Source organism: Clinocottus analis, unplaced genomic scaffold, assembly GCF_023055335.1.
Source record: "Clinocottus analis isolate CAN_PGR_092001 unplaced genomic scaffold, fCliAna1.0.p SCAF_7, whole genome shotgun sequence".
Taxonomy (NCBI): Eukaryota; Metazoa; Chordata; class Actinopteri; order Perciformes; family Cottidae; genus Clinocottus; species Clinocottus analis.
The window spans coordinates 2,729,033-2,753,227 of record NW_027176229.1 but is presented as its reverse complement, the minus strand read 5'-3'; the positions used below and the strand labels follow the sequence as shown (position 1 = coordinate 2,753,227).

Sequence of the window (24,195 nt, the reverse complement as noted above, 5' to 3'; positions counted from 1 at the left end):
CTCTTGAAGAGATGAATTGAAGTAAATGAGGGGACAGAAGTAAAACTATATTAAAACATCTGTTTACTTTGCGCACTACGATCAAACTCCCATTTTCCCTGTCATATGCTCACTACTTCCCAAACACATGCATCACCACTCAAACCCTATTAACGATTTAAACTATTTCAAACACTTCTGCATAAACAGTCATGCTTGCGCAAGTGCGCCTGGTGTCAATACATGTCAGAGCAAGTGGGTTTTAAATATCTGAGTTTTAGTGAAAATAGTGAGCATACAACTTGATGAATGAGACTTGAAACTTGTTTTTTAAGGGTTTTTAATGGATGTTTTGCTTCACCTAATCAGTTTTTTTCTTTCTTTTTTTGAATTCTTCCTTCAACGTGGAAGCTTGCAAGACAAACGCAGTTTTCTTCAAGACTTTTAGGGTGACGCGTGGTGATTTAATTGATACACAAATTGTGATTTTGTGGATGAAGTATTCCTTCAAAGAAATATGTATTAGTCATACTGTATATCGTATGTAATTTGCAATTTTTGCTTGAGTGTATTTTACTTTCCTTTCGAGAATGAGCTCGGCAGAGAATATACCTACTCAAACATGATTTGTTCTAATGGGCTCACTCATTAATTGAAAATCTTTCAGATATTTCCTTTGGCTTGTTATTACTTGGTTGAATAGAACTCCCCTTTTTGTCTGGCTTTGTTACAATTTCTTCTCCTGTTTCTGATGAAGGAAAGGAAAGGAAGGAAGAAAGACTCTTGCAGAGTCCTTCTTTCCAGTTGGAAACAAACAATGTAGCGCTTCACAACTGCTGTATTGTTCATAATGACCATTTTGTATTCTGTACTAAGCCATCACTCATGGAGGAAATGTTCTTTTTACATTCTCAGGAGACTGCTTACAACCTGTGTGGGTTTTTGCTTTGTGGTTTAAAACAGGGTTATGTTACCTGCATCATGATTCAACAGCAGTGTACCAGAACTCAATCCACAATACACTCTACTGTACACACACTTTTATTTGATCATATTTCTAGTCATATATAGCTCTGGGCATGAGTATTGCTGAAGTCTATTACAAAATAAAATAAATGCTGTGTGTTACGTCGAGTATCGCATCAGAGGATCTGATCTCAAACAGTGTGTAGACATTATATAATCACAATATAATGTCTGACGCTTTCTGATTATTGGAAGTTGATCCCATAGTTTTAATGTATAGTCCATCCATCCATCCATCCATCCATTATCAGCCACGTATTCAGGCTCGGGTCACAGTGGCATCAGGCCCAGCAGACCGACCCAGGCTTCCTTCTCACCCGCAACATTTTCCAGCTTATCCCGAGGCATTCCTAGGCAAGCTTGGAAATATAATACCTCCAGCGTGTCCCGGGTCTTCCCCGAGGTCTCCTACAAGTTGAACGTTCCTGGAAAACCTCCAGTGGGAGGCGTCCAGGAGGTATCCGAATTAGATGCCCGAACCAGGTCCGCGAGCTCGCTGGTTAGCGCGCTCATCATAGTAGATATCGTTGATGTCTTTGACATAACATCAAACAGTGTCACCTCTTCTCATTCTGTTTAAGATAAAGTTAATTTCAGCATTTTTCGATTAAAATTCTGCACTTATCTTAAAATTGAATATGATGAAACATGTTTCATAATCTCTTCTCGAAGAATACATTTTGTAGAAACAGAAGTAGAACTGAAAATTGTATATTGGGAAATAGAAATGCATAATTTGCATGATAAGCATTTGGGCATACTTAATAAGTGGCATAGTCAAAATATATATACTAATAGACTTGACTATACTGTGTGCCCACAGATGTGTATGAAATACACTCAGTATGCTTTTCTAATCATTAAATACAAACAAGCTTTAATGTACCTTTTTGTCCTTTCCTTATTGTCTTGCATTACTTCCTAACACCAATTATGATGAAATAACTGCAGTGATCCACATACGTCTTGTGTTTGAATAGTATCAAAGAACCAAATCATCTCTGATTTTACCTGATCAAGGGCTGATACCGAAGTGTTTATAAAGTGTGTTCAAGTGTGCAGAATGTTTTGCTTCTTTAATAGTCAGTTAATGATAAGACACATAAGACTCTAGTGTGCAAGTGTTTACATTTTAAATTATTATGCATAATTATTATGCAGAAGAATACTGAATGTGATATGTTCTTGCTGAGAGGAACATCTGGAAGATATCTACTGTGTCTTCATGGGTACCCGTCTCTGTGCTTCATTGCAGGAAGTGATGTCGGTGGAGGAGGAGTGCACTTCCTGTTACTGCCTGATGGACTCGACGAGCTGCCACCTGCTTCTGGAGCAGCCGGGCTCGTACGCCCTGGTGGGCGAGCCTCTGACACAGGCTGCCGTCAAGAGGCTGAAACTGGCTGTGTTCGGGAGCATGGAGGCCGGCTTCATGAGCTACAGCCTGCGGGTGTACTGTGTGGACGACACGCCGCACGCCTTTCAGGTGGAGGAAGACGCCGGTTTGGTGTTTAGTTTATCCCTTTGGTTCCTCTAACGAGGGTGATATCCTCCAGCAGCACTTTGGTCACAAAGGGTTTTCCACAGTCTCATTTATTCATGAAGACCATGTAATAATGACTGAGGTAGTTCCTTGAGCCAAACTTTTAGGTTATAAACCAACCAAGTATCATGGCAGTTTTCCAAACTGTTTGTGACAGTTTAGCTAAACATAATTACGTGGTTTTGGTGCCAAAACATAACTGTTGGTTTTGTTGAAACATAAACGTAACTGGACATAGTTATTTTAAGGCCAGCCATGAAGTTTTTCCTTAACCTTAACAAAATGTTGAGATTATTTTTTTAAATAATGTAGTCCCGAAAAACAAAGTCGTGCCGAGGGGCACAAAAGAAACGGTCCATTCGTGTCCCTGTAAACAAAACCTATAGATTATATTTCGTAAGTATTCCATGAACTGCTGTGAGACTGTTTTTTGTTTCACGAAGCTGGCCATCTTGAATACATTTTTACAGCAGCCAAGAAGAATGAGAGGATGAATTTCTCTGAGATGACGGAGAAACATATTATCTTACTTTTCATTTGCAGTTATCCATCTCTTAAATAGAATAGCACCCTGAGCGACTGGCTCAGTAGTGAGCAGGGTCATCCTTTAATCAGAGGCTCGGCGGTTCGATCCCCGGCGCTGCTGGTCCAAGTCGATGTGTCCATGGGCAACACACAAAACCCCAAATTGCTCCTGCATCTGTACCTAATGTGTGTGAATGTTAGTTAGTAACTCCTGATGGGCACCCATCAGTGTATGAATGGGTGAATGATGCCATGTAGTATTAAAGCGCTCTGAGTAGTCAGAAGAAAAATGCTATGTATATATATATATATATATATATACACACACATTTACCCTGTTATACAGAGTAAAAGAGATTTTGCTTTTGAATGTCCTTCCTTCATGAAGCTGTGGGCTCCAGAAATTAGGCTGCATTCATATCTATTGTATTTGGGTCAAAATTTTAGCAATAAAAAAAACAAATCTGGATTTTCACTTATCTCTTGTGACATCAAGCTATGAAGCGTGCCTTGATATCCCAAGAGATAAGTGAGAAAATGTGTTTTTGTAAACAGGTCATTAAAGTAAACTGTTTGATCTTGATCTACTTTAGACCAAAGAGGGATTTAATGCCACTATTGTATTATATTTCTTTTGTTCTCGACCGCCTCCCTGTCATAGAGAAAGCATTTCTTACTCATTTCCCCAAAAGTCCATAATTCAATTTCAATTTCGCCCTGTCTGACTGCAATAGGAGGAACATATTGTAGGTCATGGCCTAGATTCAAACTGAAAATCTTCTGTGTACACGGTTTTAGCCGGGCTGTCAGAGGCAGCAGAGACCTCAGCGTGTGCTCTCTACCGGCTAAACCGTGTGAGATAGCAGATTCATTACCACTATGAAACACTAGTGCAGAGCTGATGGTAGGGTCTATGTCACAGCCTGACAGCTTCTCTCCCAGAGGTTTTAATAGACTGAGACAAAGGCTGCCATGCAGTAATCTCTAACGTTCATATGTTAACGTTAATGTTTTAGTTTTTTTTGACTTGATTATTCTTCAGCGACCTGCAGGGTAAGCATTGAGATCTCATAAGTGAACACCAAGCCTCCCGTCCTCCCCAGAGAGACTACACTAACAGACGAGCTGAGCCGAGCTGAACAGAGCACGACGAGCCTCGTGACTGACTCCGCCTTCCCGACCGCCTCTCTGTCATGTCGCAGCCGTCAGCGGCAGCTGGCTTTAAAATGCATTCTGGATTTGGTTTATGAATTTCCAGCCTGCAGAGCAGATGCCAGACTTTTGCGGGTCCCTTGGGCTCCTGTCTGTTAGCACCGCTTCTTTGCTGTGTGTTTTCCAAGCTCGGGCACAATCGCAGCCTGAGTTCTGGATCAACAGGAAGCCTGATGCAAAACAAACATTTGTGTGAGAGAGACATTTTCTTCAGCTTAGACCAAGGAAGAGATACGATTGGTAGCTTTCTGATATTTTCTCTGATATTGCACAATGCTGCTGTCTCTTTCAAAAGAGTACCACCTCAACAAGTCAAATTTTCTGGGTAGTTTCATCAAAATGTATGCCCTTTTTGATATATTTCATTAATTATTTATCTCATTGTGAAGTAAGCAGAAAAACTATCAGGTAAGGTAAGGATCCTAAAAAAAACACCTTTTGATTCAATGTGAATGTTGTCCTCTGTAACAAGAAATTCAGGAAAAGTCTTATTGAGTAACTTCCCTCCACCAGAACGTCAATGTCCAAGGTCACAACATTCAGTACTGGAGACTTAATGGATAAAAGCTTTGTACCTGAAAATACCACCCATATTAGTATTCTGCTGGCAGATGTTCTCTTCCACCGTAAAGGCTCCCAGAAAGTACTGTTCACCTTAACCTTTAGCGTTTAGCATTGGCACACAGACATTTCTAAGTTCAGAATTCTATTATCATCAACAACAACAAAAATGATCGACCCATCATCATTGTGTCTTCATGTGTCTTTACATTTTGTCTTTTCACAATTCTAATGGTTGGATATCTCATTCTTGCAACGTTCACTTAGTCGTATCATAATATGCCATATGTGTCTCACAGCCGACTGTAATCCAGAAGAAAATATGTATGCAGGGTTGCAACATAATTGCTTCTTTAAAACATGTCCCATCACATATCCACCATATACGTTAGCTAACTGCTCAGCAATTTATGTAAACAAGACATACAGCTTTGACTGGAAGCTCACTTGCTAACAGTTTTTAAAATTTAGCTATATACTGCATGGGAAAATATGAATATAAATGAGTTGCAATGTGACTGGAGCATTTTCTCTGCTGTAAATTCCAATTTTAAAGTTTTCTTTGATGGTATTTTTAATATTCATGAACATAGAAATGTTGGAGTCTCCTGATGATACACTAGGTTCACTTGTATGTTTTGGCTATTAGTAGTAATTTCTCCCACACAGTCTAAATGTGTCTTACGTCAGTTAAGCGTGACAGATGGCTCTGAATACTATGATACCCTTGTAGCTCAACCAGTCATTGCAATTAAATGTACTGACTAAACTGGGTTGTGGGTGGAAGTAAACAAGCTGCCATTACTGCAGTTCACTTTAAACTGCTTTTTAATAGCCCTCAATTATAAATATACTTAAAATGACCTGTAACGTAGTCATCAAAACACCATTAAAGTGAAAGTAGTTATCTAAAAATGAGACATCCAAATTCACTGACTGGATTGCAGCCACTGAAAGCACCGTGAATTGTCACTTCTCAAGGTCCGATTAAGAAAAGATATTGTGCTGATTATATTACAGCAGAAGATTGTAATATTCCACGTGGGAAAGTAGATATGTTGCCTTTGGCAGAACAATGGCAGAGAGAAGATAAAAAAAGGAATGTGTATTTTGCGAGCTTCAAACAGAAGGGCAGAGGCATTCCTCAAAAGATAAACTGTATACAGGATTAAATATGCTACGATCACTGGGAGGTACGGGTGTGACAAGCTTTATAGATATGCTTCAGAGTCCAATCTATGTAATCATGAACAAGGAATTATAAAGACCACAAAAGCCGACACAGGATGTTCGTTCCGCGTGTAAAACGAAAAGTCAACAATGATTTGTTTTTACGTAACTTACATACTCCAGTAACAATACTTTCGTAGTCATTTGAACTTAAACAGCAATCTTTTCCTTAACCTTACGAAGTACTTTTGTTGCCTGCACCTAACTAAGTATTTCATGATCTTTTCCAAAACCTAACTAACTAGGTTTGTTGTATACACCTAACATATTATTTTATAATATTTTGCCTAAACCCAAATATGTTGTTTCCTGTGAGGTTCGGAAGTTTAATTTTAAAGATTCTATGCATGTAATAAGCCTAAAATTGAGTAGAATGAGGACTAACTTTTCATAGAATATCACAAGCACCGGTGCATGAGGATACGTTGCCAGATTATGTCAAAAATCAGTTTTTATGTCATGTAACTGTTACTGCTGACTAATTTCCAAAACCATTTTACGAAGAATGTGGAAATAAAGTGTTTTGAAAAGATAAATGCTCCAAGTAGTGATAAAGCACTTTGAGTGGTCAGAAGACTAGAAAAGTGATATACAAGTACAGTCCATTTACTATTTATCTTAAACTCTTTGAATTCTTGTAAAAACATAAATGAGTCAAGTTAATAATTTCCAACAAAGACAAAGGAGGAGTTTTCCAAACCGACTATGGGGATTGGTCTCCAGCTCATTCTGCTCCCACTCAATGAATAGAGAGAGACATAGCCACAAGAGTATTTCAGAAATATTGGCGACTCGCTTCAATAAAGAAAAAGGAGGTCTGCAGAATAAGTTGTTAGAAGTTTTTTTTTTCTTCACTAAACTCACTAAAGGGCTCTTAAAAGCCCCATAACTGTCAAGAAAGTTGCTGAGGTGGCCATCGCCTATGCAGAAAATGAACATCATTTTTACTTTTGGAGCCCTAGACTCCAAAAATAACTCCAACAAATGGATTTCTCATTCTTGGCTAACATTGCAGCACTCCCTTAGCTGTTACACATCAATCGCTCGTGTGATGTGCCACACAGCAAATCAGCAACGATCACAATCTCCCCAAAACTTCAATCATGGCATCTTGACAAAACAAGTTCAAACGAGAGTCCAAGCGAGCTACGTTCCAACGTGCTATCCGGTGAAGCCGCTGGCATTCAGCGCTGTCCCACCACTCTTTGTCAGAACCGTTTGGAATGACAAAAACAGAAAGAAGTGCCCTTTTACACCTACAGTGATAACAATATGCAATATGCCTTCGGCAGGTTTTTCTGCAAGCACATGCATGATAAAAGTGCATGCACAACCTCAACCACACACACACATGCATAACCAAGCTGTTTCTCGCACGGACACTTATTCAGAATCAATCAGCGTGGCCCAACATTAGTCACAGCTCTGTTCCCCATCTTTCCCTTTGTGATTGAGATGGCTAAGGATAGACGGGCCAGACACAGAACCATCCCACCGGGACACTGAACAATGATGACAGATGAATACCTGCAAGCGGCAATCAAAGTGCTCTTTTATCATCGCAAATTCAATTAAGGAGATTGCCCCCCCCACCCCACACCCTCGACACGTGCATTTCCCCAGCATTAAATCCAAGCTTCAATCCGTCACGTTGAAGCCACAAATGTGATGCTAATGTGACCGTGAGTTGTATGATTTGTGCAGCCGAGGCTCGACGTCGCTTCTTGGCGACCTGTTTTCTGTGTTAATATTTGGGATAAGTCAATTAGTGGATGTGACAGATGAAAGGATTTGCAACAGGTGTTTGTGCTGATATGCAAAGGTAGTACAAATGCTTTCACATTCATCTCATTTATTTTTTTCACCCTTTTTTTGTTGCTTCTCTCTATACTATCTTTCTCTTTTTCTCTGCGACCATTCTCTCCCTTCTTTCTTTTCCTTTCCCTGCTGCTTTCCTCTACCTCTCCTCTCCAGGGAGTGGTGGCCGCAGAGAAGACCAGAGGGGGTCAGCTCCTCGAGGAGCCAAAGACGTTGCCTTTCCGAGCGAACACCTTCAGCCTCCAGGTGTCCATCCAAGATGTTCCCCAGTTTCTGTGGAGCATCAAACCCTTTACCACATGTCAGGTAACCATGGCAGCAGCAACAACTGCAGCAAGATATTAAACCAACATAGATCGGATACTAAAGTGCTAATTGGCAAGAAAGGGTGTGTTTGCGCTTGTTAGTTAGATATTATCCTTCTGTGTAAGTAATTTACTGTAATGTTTATCTGGTTCCACTCTTTAATAAGGCACTCAGTATGAACAAAATTATACTAATTTTAACTTCAACTTTCACCCTTTTCAACATAAACAGGCAGTATAATAGATCTTATTTGAGCACAAATTAGCACTTCTATACTTTTTTAACAGAATTCTCAGTTAAACGATCATATTTAATTTGACGTAATGTTTAAAGTTACTGCAAGAAGTTTTTAACTGGAAACAGTTGCAATGTAATAAGGATGTCTCTGTATGACCTCCATAAGCAAACGAGACCATCAGCTCAGAGATTGGCTACTTCTATTTAGTTATTCTTAAAGCCCGTCACTATGTCCGCCTGGGAAAGATAAGCACAAAGAAAAATACAAGAATTAACGGAAGAACAAAAAGAGCTAAAATGTAAAGTGATGGAGCACATGCAAAAAAAAGTCAACAGATGGAGAGAAGAGATTGAAAGGAATCAAATCAGATCCTAAATTCACCCCGCTCTAAGTCCTGTCCCTCGAGGGCACACTGACCAATCATAGCATAACATTACGCAGTCATGCTATTCATGGCTAAATGTTGTGGAATAGCGGTACCCATTGCCTAAAGAGGTTGGAAGGAGATATACATCTCTAAGTCATAACGTTTATACATAAAAACCTGTAGAGCTAACATCAACAGAGTGTGATAGCACATGATTAACAAGCTTTAGCATTATGCTATACAAATGAGTGTAGGTGTAGACCTGCTCCCCGGTTTTTATTTCAATGATTGTAACAGTGAATAAAGACCTACCCGGCTTTGCAGAACACTTGCATTGTCTTCTGTCTCACCAGATGATGATGTTGTGGTTCACACCCACACTGTGATCTGCAGGCGTTAGCTTCTATCTTTATCTTTTGAAGCTGTTTTCGCTGCTGAATCACTTTGATGTAATGGATATATCCTTCAAACATACATTGAACACTTTTTTGTCTGCTTCTTCCCGAAATTACCTGAAAATGTGTTACTTGCTAAAACAAAGTTTAGTGGTAGGCAAACTACGGCCCGTTGGGTGCTTTAATCTGGCCAAGTATTATAATTTATATAATATTACTGTAGCGCTTCCCCTTTCCCAAATTGAGTTTCCTGAAGCAACAGATGACAGCAAACGACCAGCATCGATGTTTCTTAATGCTTATTTATGGCTCAGCGCTCTTTTCGGCTGTTTGTGTGAGCGCTCTCCTGCAGCAGAACACATTAGGGCGACTGTGGCTCAGTGGTGAGCAGGATTGTTTTTCAATCAGAGGATCGGCGGTTCGATCCCTGGCTCCGCTAGCCCATGTCGATGTCTCCTTGAGCAAGACACTTAAGCCTACGGTGTATGAATGGTTGATAATACTGATGTGGCACCTTGCATGGTGGCTCCTCCCATCAGTGTGTTAATGGGTGAGTGATGTTGTGTTAAAGTGCTTTGAGTGGTTGGGAAACCAGGAAAGCGCTATACAAGTACACGACCATTTCACAGGCAGGTTGGAGGACACACACAGCTTTCCTCAGGGTCCTCAGACAGGGTTCGTACCACAGGAGTTTTATAGTTGTAAAATGAACTGACAGCTGCATCCAGAGTATTTTTCCCCGGCATAACGAACGCCCTGCGTGCGCGTCATGTGACATATAGGGTCCTGCCTGACAGCCTCCTGCCAGCTCCCTGCATTGAGCCCTTCTGTAGCAATGAGTGGACCAAAGAAAAGAAAAGTCAACAGTGAGTGCCGAGTGTTTAATGAGAAGTGGACTGCTAAACATGTTTTCACCAAAGTACGATCAAAGGCTGTATGTCTTATTTGCCAAGAAACATTGCGGTTCAAAGAATACAATATCAGCCGCCACTTTTCCGCCAAGCATGCTAATGCTGCGTTCACACCAAAAGTGTTGTGAATTTGACGCACAAGTAGATTACATGCAAAGTCAATGCACAGACCTGAATGGTCGCGCAAAAACAAATTAGCGTGTTTAACGTGTGGTGTAAGCCAATCAGTGTTGAGAAGCACCGCCCGTCATCACCGCCATCTTGCCGTTGTTAAATCAAACTGTTGCTGGTCTGCCTGAAGTAGTGCTGGTAGCGGACATAAATATATTACCTCATCGGCATTCATCCTGCAAACAGCTGTGTTTAAAATGAAATCACAACATTGTATTCACAAAAAATAAGTTTCATTTTTCTTGCTTCCAGTACAATAAAGGTGCTCGCCAGATCAAGATCTTTAAAACATGATGGTGGTATGATGGTTTTGCTTGTGCTTGTTTTGACTTGGTTGAGCTGAACTCATTCTAAACTGCAGCTTATCAATGTGATACTAAGTAAAACAGCTGCAGCCTGCTGGGTTGATAAAACAACCTTCATACATCGTTGTCACATAAGCTCCTACAAAGAGAACAAGACAGTAAAATCTGGCTTGATGAAAATTATTCTCTTTGTGTCATGACTTTCATCTGGTGTTGATTTGCTTCATATTTGTGTTTCTGTGCACCTTTTTCTGCGCTTTAAAGCTGCTCTTTCAGTGTGCATCCTGCCGTCACCCACATTTCCCTCCTGAGGATCAGGCAGACGGACGTGACTTGAAAGTAATGGCTTTGTGTTTGTTTTGCTTGCAGTAGCATTAAGATGCAAACAGTATTAGATTGAAGTCATTGAATGCACCGCGGCGGTCGGTGAATGCTGTTTTGTACCTTGTTGTTGTCATTCGCAGAGCAGCTGAGCTGTGTCCCCCACTGTAACACTGTTGTTGCTTAAAGACCTGGATGCAGTATGAAAGCTCTGTTTCAAAGGCACCCACCCTCTCCGCGGCCTTATTTATGAGGGACTTGGGATGGCAGGCAGGCACCGCGAACCTGCTTTGGTGTAGCAGGTGTAGAATAATAGCCGAGCGCCGCGCCCATACATCAAGTCAGCTTTTAGTGCTAAAGAGCATCAGAGCTTTCCACGTCCATCACCCCTCCCCCTCTTGCCCCTCATCCTCCTGCTCCGCTTCTTCCGCCACCGCTCCCCGACTCCATTATCTGCTGCTGTGAGCTGCTCTGGGCAGCCGAGATCAAAGTCACAAGGGGTTAAGTTATCATTAGGCACACCGTCCGCTGCTTTTAATGCCGCCGCCTTCACTAAGAATCGTTTACAGGTCAGTTTTGATATGGCCGAGACTGAGTCTTGCATAGGTCAAGGACATTCCCCCACAGATGTGTCCGTTCTCTGGAAATTAATTATACATCAAAGGCTGTCTTTTTCCCTGTTGCCCACACTACCACATACTATATATCGCTTACACTAGCTGGAAAGCTGCTTCTGCTATCAGAGTTACTGCACAAGGGAATCAGGCTGTATTCGTGAGTGGATTTCTTCTTCCATCTCATCAACAATACTTATTTTTAGCTAACTTTTATCTTGCCGTAACTTGTTTATGTGTGTGGCCACCTCTACCACTGACACGATGTGCATTTGTAAAGAAAAAGGGAAAAAACCTGCTCACTGCGTTCACTCTAAAAGCGTTGCAAATTTGACACGCGAGTAGATTACATGCAAAGTCAATGCACAGACGGCGTAAGTTGCGAAAAAAAAAAATTTCCACCTGGCGATGCGAATGATGCGTTTGATGCAGCGCAAATTGAGTTGAAATTTTCCAACTTTGGCGAAAAATGTGTGTGACGCTTAGTTGCGTAAACCAATCAGCATTGAGAAGTTCCGTCATCCTACCGTTGCTGAATCAAACTGCTACCGGTCCGCCTGAAGTAGCGCTAATAGCGGCCGTCATTCAGACACTGTTGGGGACAACAGATAATGTTATGAACCCAGACACGTATGTAGAACAAGTATAAAGCAGAACTAGTGATTATTTCCATGATGGATGACGGAAACGGTAACCATGCCACGCCCCTTTTCAGGTGCGAGTAGTTTGGTGTGAACACAGCATTATTGTTGAGCGTGTAAATGGATGTGGTAAACGCGGCACGAATATTTGCAACGCTTTTGGTGTGAATGTAGCATAACAGGGCCGCACAGTGGTGAAGTGGCTAGCACTGTTGCCTCACAGCAAGAGGCCCAGGTTTCTATTAACGACGCTTGCAGGTTTTACCTATGACAGAGTGGGTTCTCTCCGGGTTCTCCGTCTTCCATTCCACAATCCGAAGACATGCAGCTCAGGGTAATTGATGCTCTAAATTGCCCTTTTATGCTAGTTGAATGCTAATTGCTATAGCTACAGAGCTGCCACCCACCTACCCTTCTGTCCTGATGGATGAAACAAAAAATTAGAGAAGATTTTTGCAACTTTTGATTAAAGTCAATAAACAAAACTAACAAAAGGTGCAAGTGGAGTTACAAGACGGGAAGGCCAATAGCAAGCTCGTTAGCATGCTCATATCAGTATCTCTGCAACACAGTTTCCGATGTCCCATCTTTTTTTCCTCTGCCTCCTCAGGAGTTCTCCTTCCCTCAAGTGTGGTGCAGCAACCAGCAGCCCCTGCACTGTGCCTTCTCTCTGGAGAGATACAGCCCTGCCACCGCCCAGCTCTCCTGCAAAATCAGCGTACGCCAGGTCAAAGGCCACGAGCAGATTCTGCAGGTCTACACAGCCGTGGCCGAGGTAAGGCTCTGGAGCTACAGGAAGGGGCGGGGGAGCTTTCTCGCGCAACCTTTATATAACCTTCCTTGAGTATGTCTACTGACAAGCAGGGGCCAGCTCGCCTGAGCTTGCATTGTGTATTAATAGAACAAGGAGGACACTTTTACTTTCTCCCTCTTTCTTCACAGGTTCATGTTAAACACAGACAATAGAGATGCAGCTGTTTTTTTTTAACCTTTATTGGTTCAGGGAGCTCCAGGCACACAGCCCGCATTGCATTCACATGCATTAATGGCTGGAGCCGGCGGTCTCCCGTCAGCTGTTGAGGAGCTCCACTGGAGCAGCTAGGAGGTAGAAATCCTCACTCAAGAGCACCTTGACAGCCATTGTTAAGCCAGTGTTACACATTGATTTCGCCCAACTGCTTTTTTCACAAGCAGTCACAAACATGCTTGTCACACCTCAAGGCTGCCAAAAATGCACGGTTACTGCAGTCAGAGGCAGGTGAAATAATATTTGTAATTACTTTTTACATTTTTTTTTCCATCCCTCATGATTAGTTTGGGTTTGATGGATAGGAGGAAGAAATAAAAGTGTTTGTGGGAGCTGTAAGTTGAATACAAATCATCACTACACACACACACACACGCACAGTAAACACACGTGTGACCGTTTCTCGGAGGGTCCACACTGTTTTACGTTGTGGGTCGCCAAGTTGGATCAATACCTTTAATGCAGAGCACCAACACAGCAGTTGAAGAGGCGCTCCACACCAACACGAGCCATTACGTCTCTGCGACAGCAAACATTGTAGCCGGATTTTCAGAAAACTGATGAATGAAAAATAAAATTGTCACACTGATTAATGATGGTTACTATTATGTAAAACAGTAGGAGTTGGTTCATTGTTCTTCGGCTGTCATTATTAAGCAGCATTAAGAGATGTTACAGTCCTGATGCTTTACCAATACACTTTTTACTTCGACATTGCAGCAAAGCGTAAGATGCTTTTGCGTGATGTGCAGAGGGTTCGGTCACTCAGCCCTGACAAAGAGGATGTTTTATATTACTGGCAGACAATGAAGAAATCCCCAGCTGACTTCTTGTGTTTCCTGTTTTGGTTCCATCTCCAGCCAGCTGTTTCAACTGTGGCCAGGCTTTTTTGTCTGCCAGTAAAATAAGAGTTAAAACGAACACCAGTAGATGATGTATATGATTGAGCCATCGAGTGTGTGTCTGCTGAAACCTGCTGGTGGTGCAGTTGGATGTGCGGTAGCATATTGATGGACTGTGCGACATAACAGAAAGATGGCACTCAAAAGTCAATGATGGAACGTTGAAAGGCCAGATGGAAAAGTCACTGCCAGCATAACACATGAGGCAATGTGAAAAAGTAAAGTAATACTCCACCCTAGGTCCTGAGCACCAAACACCTGGAGGCTTGAAAGGTGAAGAGACAATTCAGGATAACCACCACTTCACCCAGCTTTATCTTAAATATGGTGCCTTAAGGAACAGAAAGCAAAAATGTGTTTCCTCCAAAAATGTGTTCCTTTTTTTTTACCTGTACTTCTCTTTATCAATCTAGATTGTTTCGGTGTGCAATATAATGGAAGTAGATGGACGCTTCCTTCTGCATGGTGATGTGGTAGGCGGGTTAGTGTGATCAAAAGAAAATAGTTCCCTCATGAAACTGCTCACAACAAGGTCTGTGGATTATTTTGAGTAACACGGTCATGATTTTTGGAAAGAGACATTGCTGTTGAGTTTTGCAAATGTATTATCTTGGTGCTCTGAGCACCACAAGCAGAGGGCCGTTTCGTTTCCATTATATTGGAGAGGTAGACTCTCTTTCCATGATTTGTCAACTCATACCAAAGCATTCCAGATTGCTAAATAGCACTCCAGGTAAGGGAAAGAAATATTTATTATGTATTTTGGGATTAAATTGTCCCTTTAAAAGGCTGTAGTTTTCTCCCTTGTAGAAGTAGAACAAAAGATGTATTCGCATTGAAGATTTTTATTGATTATGGTGCAGTAGATATATTAACAAGGTGGTTTAATACTGTGATGCAGTTATGTTGAGTATAGTAGAAGTAACTGTTTGTAATGTCTGGTATCCAATCAGTGAAAAAGAACAATAAATGTGCTGGGTTAGAGTGCTTCTGACCCATTGAAGGGGGTCTGATGCAAATCCATGTTTACTGTTCTGAATTCAGACTGACCACAGCCTTTGTGAGACTCCTATTTAACCCCGGTCTAATTTGAGCCTGTTTCTGTTCTGTTTCTTCCAGACTGAAAAAGAGTCCGTTCCATTTTTTATGCAGACAGACTGCACCATCACATCCCAGACGGGTCCCAAGGCCTTCAAAATCCCCTCGTCCATCCGCCAGAGGATCTGTGCCACCTTCGACACTGCCAACGCCAAGGGCAAGGACTGGCAACTCTTAGCCCAGAAGCTCCACTTAGACCGGTGAGCGTGTGATGTGTATCCTCTCTGAGAAGGCAGGATGTCTCGATCATTTTTCTCCGTAATGACCCCGCTGCGAACACGCGCCGACAACGAGTATGACAATTTGCTGCGAGCGTTGTTCACTTCATGATTGTGGCTTTACATCGACCTACCTTTTGAACTTCACGTTCAAGTCTGGTAATTAATTCTACAGCACGTAGTGATTGTGTAATTGGTTGAATGCATACAGTATGTGCGTTATGGTTTTGTAGCTGGGCTTCATAACACTTTATCCTTCAAAGGAATAATGTGCTTAATCAACCGCATCTTTACCATTTCTGTCAAGGTCTGTCGAACATACATTGTTCATCACTTGTTTGTCCTTTTTTATCAAATTAGAATATGCAATAATGATGAATAGCTAATATTTACTCAATCCAGTTGTTGTGTTTGCTTGATCTGGTCCTGTGGCAGCTATAATCTCCTGTTAAGTGCATGATTCATGAAATGCTGGTATCTAAGAGTCCTTCGGGATTCCAAATTATCCAGATAAGCTTTCCTCTCCAAGTTGGGCGGCTTTGAACTGAGCCTGATGTGACCAATGGCTGCAGCCTTTCATGTTGCTTGTTGTTTTTCCTCTTGCATAGCATCAAGGAGCGGCAGTGAAACACTGCCCCCAACTGGATCCAGAGCCACATATTGCATGGAGACATTGCACCATTGCAACAACAAGCTCTCCTTCTTTAATTTTGGCAGCACCTGATAATTAAATCCAAACTCGACTGTGTTTGCCAGTAATTACCCATCATTTGTGATGCTAATTTATTCTCTATATTTTTGATAGTCTTAAAAGGTCATACCTTTTGTTTTGTCTACATGTACAACCAGATGGTTTTGTTTACTGCAACAAGGCAATTTGTGTTTAATATTTCTTTAGTTACTGACAGATATAATAAGTGGATTGTATAATAGTCTAGTGAAGGGAATTTAGTTTATTATTGATTAAGAACTAATTAGCTATACCTGTAATTATACTATGTTGTATTTATTATATAGTAATATTCTAAATGTTAATGACTTCATCCTGCACAAAATAACATAACACTATCTGTAATCAGACCATTTACAGCATGTAATTGTAATGCGTGGTTTAAAAATCTAATCACAGAGTCTCAATCCCTCAAAGCTTCCACAGTATATGTCACTATCTCTGACAATAAACACATTGAGGATGTGTGCGTGGCTGGAGGGACTTTATTGATCCCAATTTGGAAATATTGTGTTACAGCAGCAGGTTGCCTGGGCTGTTCCTAAAAACAGTAAATACACAATACAGAATGTAAAGAATATGGAAGAATACACTATAAATATACCAAAGTACTACTAGTGTATGAAATATAAACCAGGCAGCAAACTAAATTTGCATTCTCTCTAATGTCCATCAGGGGGCGACTCCTCTGATTGTATAGAAGTCGATGAGAAAATGACTTCTCTCTTGATTTATTTCCTCAGTAAACATTGTAAACAGGAGTGTATGGTCTCAATCTCTAGTTTCATACAGCATTATGTTTATTTAGTAAATGATGGTCCATTTAGAGACCATAAAACAGGGTATGCTTTAGTGTGGGCTTTCTTATGATTGACAGGTCACTATCAGAGCGCTGTGTGGTCTGGGAGATGTCCGTTTGTTTTTGTCTTAGAACTTGAACCCTTTCACAGTGTGTTTTTACATCACAACATTTAGTTGTGAGCATTTTGGTTGCCTATAAATGCCTCAACGTGTCACTTCTGTTTGCAAAAAAACAAGATGGGGACTGCCATAAAACTAAGATGCCAACAGCAAAAAATGCAGAAGTCGAGGCTTTAAGATGGCAGTCTATGATATAAATGTAGGATATACATCAGCCAAGTGTGCACATGTGATGCAATTAAACAAAGATTAAATGAAGGGGGAGTGAAAAGTAAAATGGTATGCAAATTCATTATGTGCAAGGTAATTAAAGTTGCAAAACAAATGATAGTACAATGGTGCAGACAGTAAATGATAAAGCTGAGAGTTCTTTGTAAGACAGAGGTGAGCTGTTCCGCTGTCTGTCTAGTGTGGTGAAGAGGCTGTAAGGATAATCTGTAATGTAACAGTTCGTTCAGTGTCCTCCTCTCTACTCCTCAATGAGTCTTGTTTGCAGGCATTTACAGAGCCAGCCTTCTTAATCAGGTTATTAGGTCTAAGGTAGATTTAATTTGTATATATATATAATTTGATATATTATCTGTTTTTAAAAACACTATGGTTCTCTTTCCAGACATTCACTGATTGTATGTTAGAACATGTAGTCAGTATGTTCAGTCAGTTTGTATGTTTCTTCTGTTTCAGTCAACTAATCAAAGTATCACAATATTAAAGTAACATAACTTGATCATGTTCTGTTTCTTTTTGATTAGCTCGATATCAAATATACTAAATATAAATGACCGAAAAGAAACATGCAAAAAAATGTTGGTTGGTTTTATGTTGTCGGTAAAGCAGAAAAAGAGGATAAAGTCGCAACACAGTGGGAGTTGTGCCTTCCAGCTGTGAAAATGCTGTCATCATCCAAGGACTCATCATTTGACACATTGGTGTTAACACATGTTAACTTGGAGCAGCAGCAGTACCCATATTAATACATCTTTAAATTGTAGGATTGATATCCTACAACTAATACCTGCATGCAAATGTATGCATCCTATATTCTGTTTGCTGGACCAGACGTTGGAGGCGATTCGCTCACACCTACCATTACCTGTGTGACAGCTACCTTGTTGAACTGCTGCTATTACTCCATATTTTTTTTAATGTTTAATGTATTGTAAAGTTGTCATCTTGCTGGAATGCAGTTGTGTTTTTACGCTGTCCTAATTCCATAACGCTTTTTAGTTAACGTGATCTGGTACTCCACAAGCCTGTACCACACTACTCGCCAAGCACCAAATGTGTATTAATCCATGGCTGAAAGTCCCAAAGGATGCATTATTTTCTCCTGTTCAAGTAATGTTGGCTAAAGCCTATAGGGCCCAGTTGTTAAGGAATACGGTTTCTTCAGTCTTTGAATTAAATTTGTTGTCAAAATAAATATATATTAGCATAGAAATTATGCTTGAAGGACCACAGTTTGAGAACTACCAATCAAAATCACCCTCAACAACAATTTGAGTTATTAACAGAATCAGTTTGACTTATGTCTATTACAAGATAAATGCACCAGCAAGGACCAGGTTTATATCTGAAGCCAATTTCCCTGTGTTCCGCCCCTGAAGCGTGACCTCCTCCTGTGCAGTTTGTTAATCCAGCTTTGTGTGCTCCTCTACAGAAACCTGGGTTATTTTGCAAAGCAGCGGAGTCCGTCGGCGGTCATACTGAGTCTGTGGGAGGCTCGCCACCAGGACACCGCTGACCTTGACTCCCTAGCCAGTGCCCTCGAGGAGATTGGCAAGATCCACTCCAAAAACTCCCCCAAGGACCAGGATGAGCTGGAGTCCGACTTCAATCACATACAAGCGGACGGTGTGTGTGCAAAGGGCACACTAACAAATCAGACAACAGAGGACTCTGCTCCAGAATATACGGGCTGAGAGAAAAGAGAGAAAGACAAAACTGACAAACTGAAGCATATATCTGCGAAGGCACACAGCCGGTGATGGACGACACACTGTGGCCATGCACTCGAAGGTCAAGAGGTTGTGAGTAGAGGGCGCGAGCAGTCAACATGCCGACAAATTCCAACAGATGGAGGTGAGGTGGTACCAGCTGTGGATCTACCCCTCTCTTTTAAGTCTGAGGATGGACTGTAAATCTTTTTCTGCCTTGCCACTCCATTTTAAGTTCATTTGAATGTATTTGTTGTTTTTCAAGTCAAAGCTACCCCTCCTCATATATTCATTTTCCAGCTCAGAGGGTGAGCAGTGTATTTCCTGACCTTTAGTGCACATTACAGTGTTTTCTGAATTTGTGTGAGGAGAGATGGGAGAAGCTTTTCTCCCACTGGGACTGCCCCTACCGCCTCCCATCCTTTTTCCCACTGGTCCACACAGCAGCTGGACATATTTGCATATAAGCACTCATCTGCAAATAAGGTGATACAACTGTGGCGTCATTTTAGAGGCATCTGATCTAATTTCTCTTTCTTTTTTCCCACTCCGCATCCCTGTGTCAACGAATGAATGAAGACTTAGAAGCTACTTTTTTGACGTCCCAATATTATATTTTTTAAAAGGAAGCCGCAGATTGCTTTAATGTTGTGATTGTGAACTTTCAAAGCCAAGTATCTTAAAATTCTCCCATTTTTCGTCTTTTAAAAAATATTCAAAAAAAAATCTTGTTTATAGGAGGTTTAGCACTTCTGATAGACAACCAGTCTAATCTTGACCTACTATGTGTTATAGGCTACGGATACAAATATGGTTGTGGTGTAATGTGGCAGAGTGAGATTTCTAACCGTGGTATTACAGTTCATTACAGTTTCCTCCGCCAAGCGATAGAGAGGGAGGTAGTGGTGAAACATCATTTCCTGTAACAGCGGGAAGCACATGCCGCGTCTTATCATACAATTGCCCCCATTAACACCGGTCACACAGCCTGCATATCAGACCCCGACACACCCGGCTGCCTCCACCACCAGCTCCCAAGCACCCCCAACAACCATACAGACACGCACATTGACATTTCATAGCCACAGAGGTCATGTGCACACAGACTGGAAGTTTGCACATTATTCAAGAAACATATAAAGGAAAACTGATAGTTACATATCACAATAAAGATACATCATTGTGGGAGAATGAGAAGGGGAAGAATTTTCTGAGCATGTGGAGCTTTAAATCTAAAAAGCAAAACACATTTTGTGTCAACTTCTGAGGTAATGGTAAATGAAAAGCCTGCTGGCATGTCGACATTCCCAGTTAAATCATCATGAAGTACGCTACTACAGAGTTAAAGAAAATCGGTTATAGTTAAGAAAAGCGTTAACATTTTTTTTTAACTTAAAAAAGGAACAGTGTGTAGGATTTGGAGCAACGAACAAAATACCTCTCATTCCTTCATTTCCAAGCTGCTGTCGGCTCGCTGACAGGCCACCCGTAACCTTATAATTGATAATGGTAAATGGACTTGAACTTAAATGGAGCGCTCTTTGAGTCATTCCACCGTTCACATATCTGCCTTTCAGAACTATCTTAACCATCCATACCAACCAAATGCACAGCATTCGGGAGCAATTTGGGGTTACGTGTCTGGGGGATATGGAGCCAGGGATCGAACCGCCGATGTTGTGATTGAAGTACAACTCGCTCCAACACTGAGCCACAGTTGCCCTAATGCTACTTTGGTAACAAAGGAATAACACATCACCGCAGCTTCAAAAGTTTGTCGGAGAACTACAGTAGACTTCAGGTTGTGTAAAAAAACTGAAAGGCTCTCTATCTCTCTCTCTCTCTCTCTCTCTCTCTGTCTCTCTCTCTCTCTCCAGCCAGTGGTTGGTTTGGCCGTTCGTGGCTACTGTAGAAACATGACAAGTCAACACGACACAAAAGAACCCACGCAAGACAAAGCGCTCATTCTAAGCTTACATGAACAAAACGCTTATTTATAATAAATTAAAACATAGTTCTAATTATGAAATTCCATGTCTGCTAATAGATCTCCTGAAATTCCCTTTAAGTCGTTTTCTGATTTTGTTCTCGTGCTCAACTGAACTAGTCAAGCTTTTGCCAGCTGTTTGGGGACACAACATATATAGTAATTCACATGTCGATTTTAAACTTTCTACAAGAAATACATTCAGAAACAACATCCATGCTGCTGAGATGTTTACATATTATATCTCAAATCACAGTGGTTCTCTGCTTTCACACCAGAGAGACGCATGCTTGCTGAATAAGGCCACCCAAATTATGCAAGAACACATTCTCTCACTTTCCCCTGGATGCATCTCACCATGCCAATATTTTTGGAGATATCTGCCTCAGAGATTTCTGCCTCCATCTTTGCTCAGAGTGTTGAGAGATTACATTGAGAATAATTAATAGTAAGATATCATTCCAGAAAAACAATGGCCCAGTTACTGTGGAAAATTCACAGGAGTTAACAGACTTTCTTGTGTAGAAAACAGTCGCACCAATTAAATTACATTCACCTCCATTGTACTGTGAAGGCTATAAAAAGTCTGCTTATATTTTATACAAATCTGGTTTCTTGATGTGGTCGTCTGACAAGGAGGGTAAATGTATTCTTAAACAGATGGTGGCTAGCCAGTAAAGCATATGACAGACAGGTGTGGAGCTGCAGAGGCAGGTCATATATGGTCACAGACAGCAAGAAGGAAAAGATTGATATTTCTAAATTTGGTACAAACACTGAATCCCACATCTGCAACTTTGCCTGGAATGTGTGCTACATGGAGATATGTCTCATTTGTGACCACGGCACGCTGTATGTTATTCTGGGATTCAGTCACACAACACCACACTAACTTTATGGGGAAAGTTACATTCATGAATTTACACATCTTTGCCCACAGTAATAACGTGTTCCCGGTGTAAAACCACGGTGTAACACAGACTCCATGTGGCTGCTGCCTCTACTTTCTATAGGCTAGCTCGACTAATGCTGTGTCTCAATTTGGATACTTCCGTTAGTACACTTCCATGTGTCCAAATGATGTACTTGCGTAGTGCGTGAATTTTGACAGGGTAGTTGAGGTCTCAAATCAAACATGGCTGTTATGCACTTACCGGAAAGACTTTCGCAAAATATGACCGCTTCTTCTTCTTTTTAATGGCAAATTGTAATCTGAAAGGGCAGTATCGCCAACATTTGACCGTGATTGTTGCCCGCCAAAATATCTGCCAGCTTGTTTGCTTACTTGACTTGAATTGTATTAAAACTGAATAAAAATGAACGTGATTTTACTTTTATTTGCTTGTGTGTGCCCCCTGTTTCATGTGAGGTGGAACATTTTTTCCCAAGTTTGGTGGCCCCTCCCCTTCTGATAGGTAGCCAATAAGGTTGCATTTTGTGGTTGCAAAGTATACTTTGTCAAAACAATTATGTATGGAAAAACTATTATGGATCAAATATTTTGAAAAATATGAGTAAAGTCAGAAGGAAATAATGTCTACTGCTGCTGGTCACACTTTTTTTTAGATGCAGAAGGATGTTAATTTTTAGTTTATGTAAGACAGGGGCAGTACAATAATAATATTGTTCCAGATATAGTACAATGCTCATTTCCATCTGTTGTATTTGAGAATGTATAAAATGCACGTATATCAATATAAAAACGATAAATCCACCTGTAGGACATAGATCTGACCGTAATGACAATAATACAATACTAAATAGGATGACACCCAGTTTACTCCCAGGACGTAGGATGAGATGTTCTGTAACTTTTGTGGAGAATAATAAACTGAGATATCTACATATATATATATATATATATATATATATATATATATATATATATATATATATATATATATATATATATATATATATATATATATATATATATGTATGTATGTATGTATGTATGTATATATATGTATATATATATATATATATATATATATATATATATATATATATATATATATATATATATATATATATATATATATAATTTAAAGAATTGTACCTCGTAAAAAAAACTTGATTTGTTTTACATCATTACTAATTTGAGGCCAGGGCCCACTTAAATGAAAAATAGGACATTGCAAAAACTGTCACTTTAGAAACATTTGAAAGTTTTAAGCCAAATGAAAATGTGCACAAATGTTTATCTGATTTTCATTTTTTAAATATTATATTTCTAAAGAAAATAATCAAAGTTAGTTATATTAGTATTATTCTAAAAAAAAAAAAAAATGGTATCCCAGATTAGAGAACTCTTCATAAATGCATTGCAATAGAAGAAGAGCAGCAGAGCTGAGGTTTATCTTGGATTTAAATGTTGGTTATGCCTTAGGAAAATAGTTTGTCATTCCAGACAAACAGAAGACGTTAGAATAATTTTGACAATACAACTAACTGCTGGATACCATGTATAAAAAGCAGTTTTGCATAACAAACGCTGTTTAAACACACAGTGCTGAGGACAAGATGTGTGTTCTTGTCTTCAAATATTTATGATTTAGGACCTTCTTTTTCGCTCAGAGGCCATTCTTACCATATGAACATTACTTTAGGTGCAACAAAATTCAGACAGCTTCTGGCGGTTCCAGTATTTCCACAATTCAGATTTTGCAAATGACTTGAAGCCAAGTAAAGTACTTCATCATTTGCTGTAAACACCCAAAATATTCGCTCGTTATTGGTCTGCTGAATTCTTATTAAAACAAATAAACAAAAAGAAGCACATTTTGACCGGTGGCTATGACAGAATGCTATTTTATTGACCTACTGTTTCCCCATAACTCCTCCTTAAGTAAAGATAGGAAAAAACATGCCACCCCAAGTTTGTTCAAGACAGCAATGACTTTTACAACTTTGCTCACTTACCTTGAAGGAGAGGGTCATTACAGCAAACATCAGTGAACCCTGTGGTTTAAGTCGTGTGGCCTTTCTCACCAGTATCTAAATTCAGGAAATAAGCAGTACTAACCAAAGTACCTGGAAGCATGTCCAAGCATACAGTATGAGAAATGTGGTACAAATAAAAGTGTAGGCTTGGAGCTGCATTCTTCAGCTTGATATTTATGTATCCCACTTGAGTGAATATTTGCTTTTATGCACTCTGTGGCCCATAGTGCCCACAAATCCCCAAACATTGTCAAAAATCTCAGTGCTGATAC

The 24,195-nt window shown here is 40.4% G+C and overlaps 1 protein-coding gene across 2 annotated transcripts in view; it reads left to right on the top strand.

Annotated features, from left to right (window-relative positions):
* Positions 1–22,317, top strand: part of unc5db (unc-5 netrin receptor Db) — a 187,428-nt gene extending 165,111 nt beyond the window's left edge. For both annotated transcript variants that reach the window (XM_068605066.1, XM_068605065.1), the window contains 5 exons: positions 2,261–2,488; positions 8,048–8,197; positions 12,771–12,935; positions 15,209–15,387; positions 18,717–22,317. In XM_068605066.1, coding sequence (XP_068461167.1) covers positions 2,261–2,488; positions 8,048–8,197; positions 12,771–12,935; positions 15,209–15,387; positions 18,717–18,978 — 984 coding nt within the window. In that variant the 3' untranslated portion in view covers positions 18,979–22,317. The remainder of the gene's footprint in view (positions 1–2,260; positions 2,489–8,047; positions 8,198–12,770; positions 12,936–15,208; positions 15,388–18,716) is intronic.
* The last annotated feature ends 1,878 nt before the right edge of the window (positions 22,318–24,195 follow it).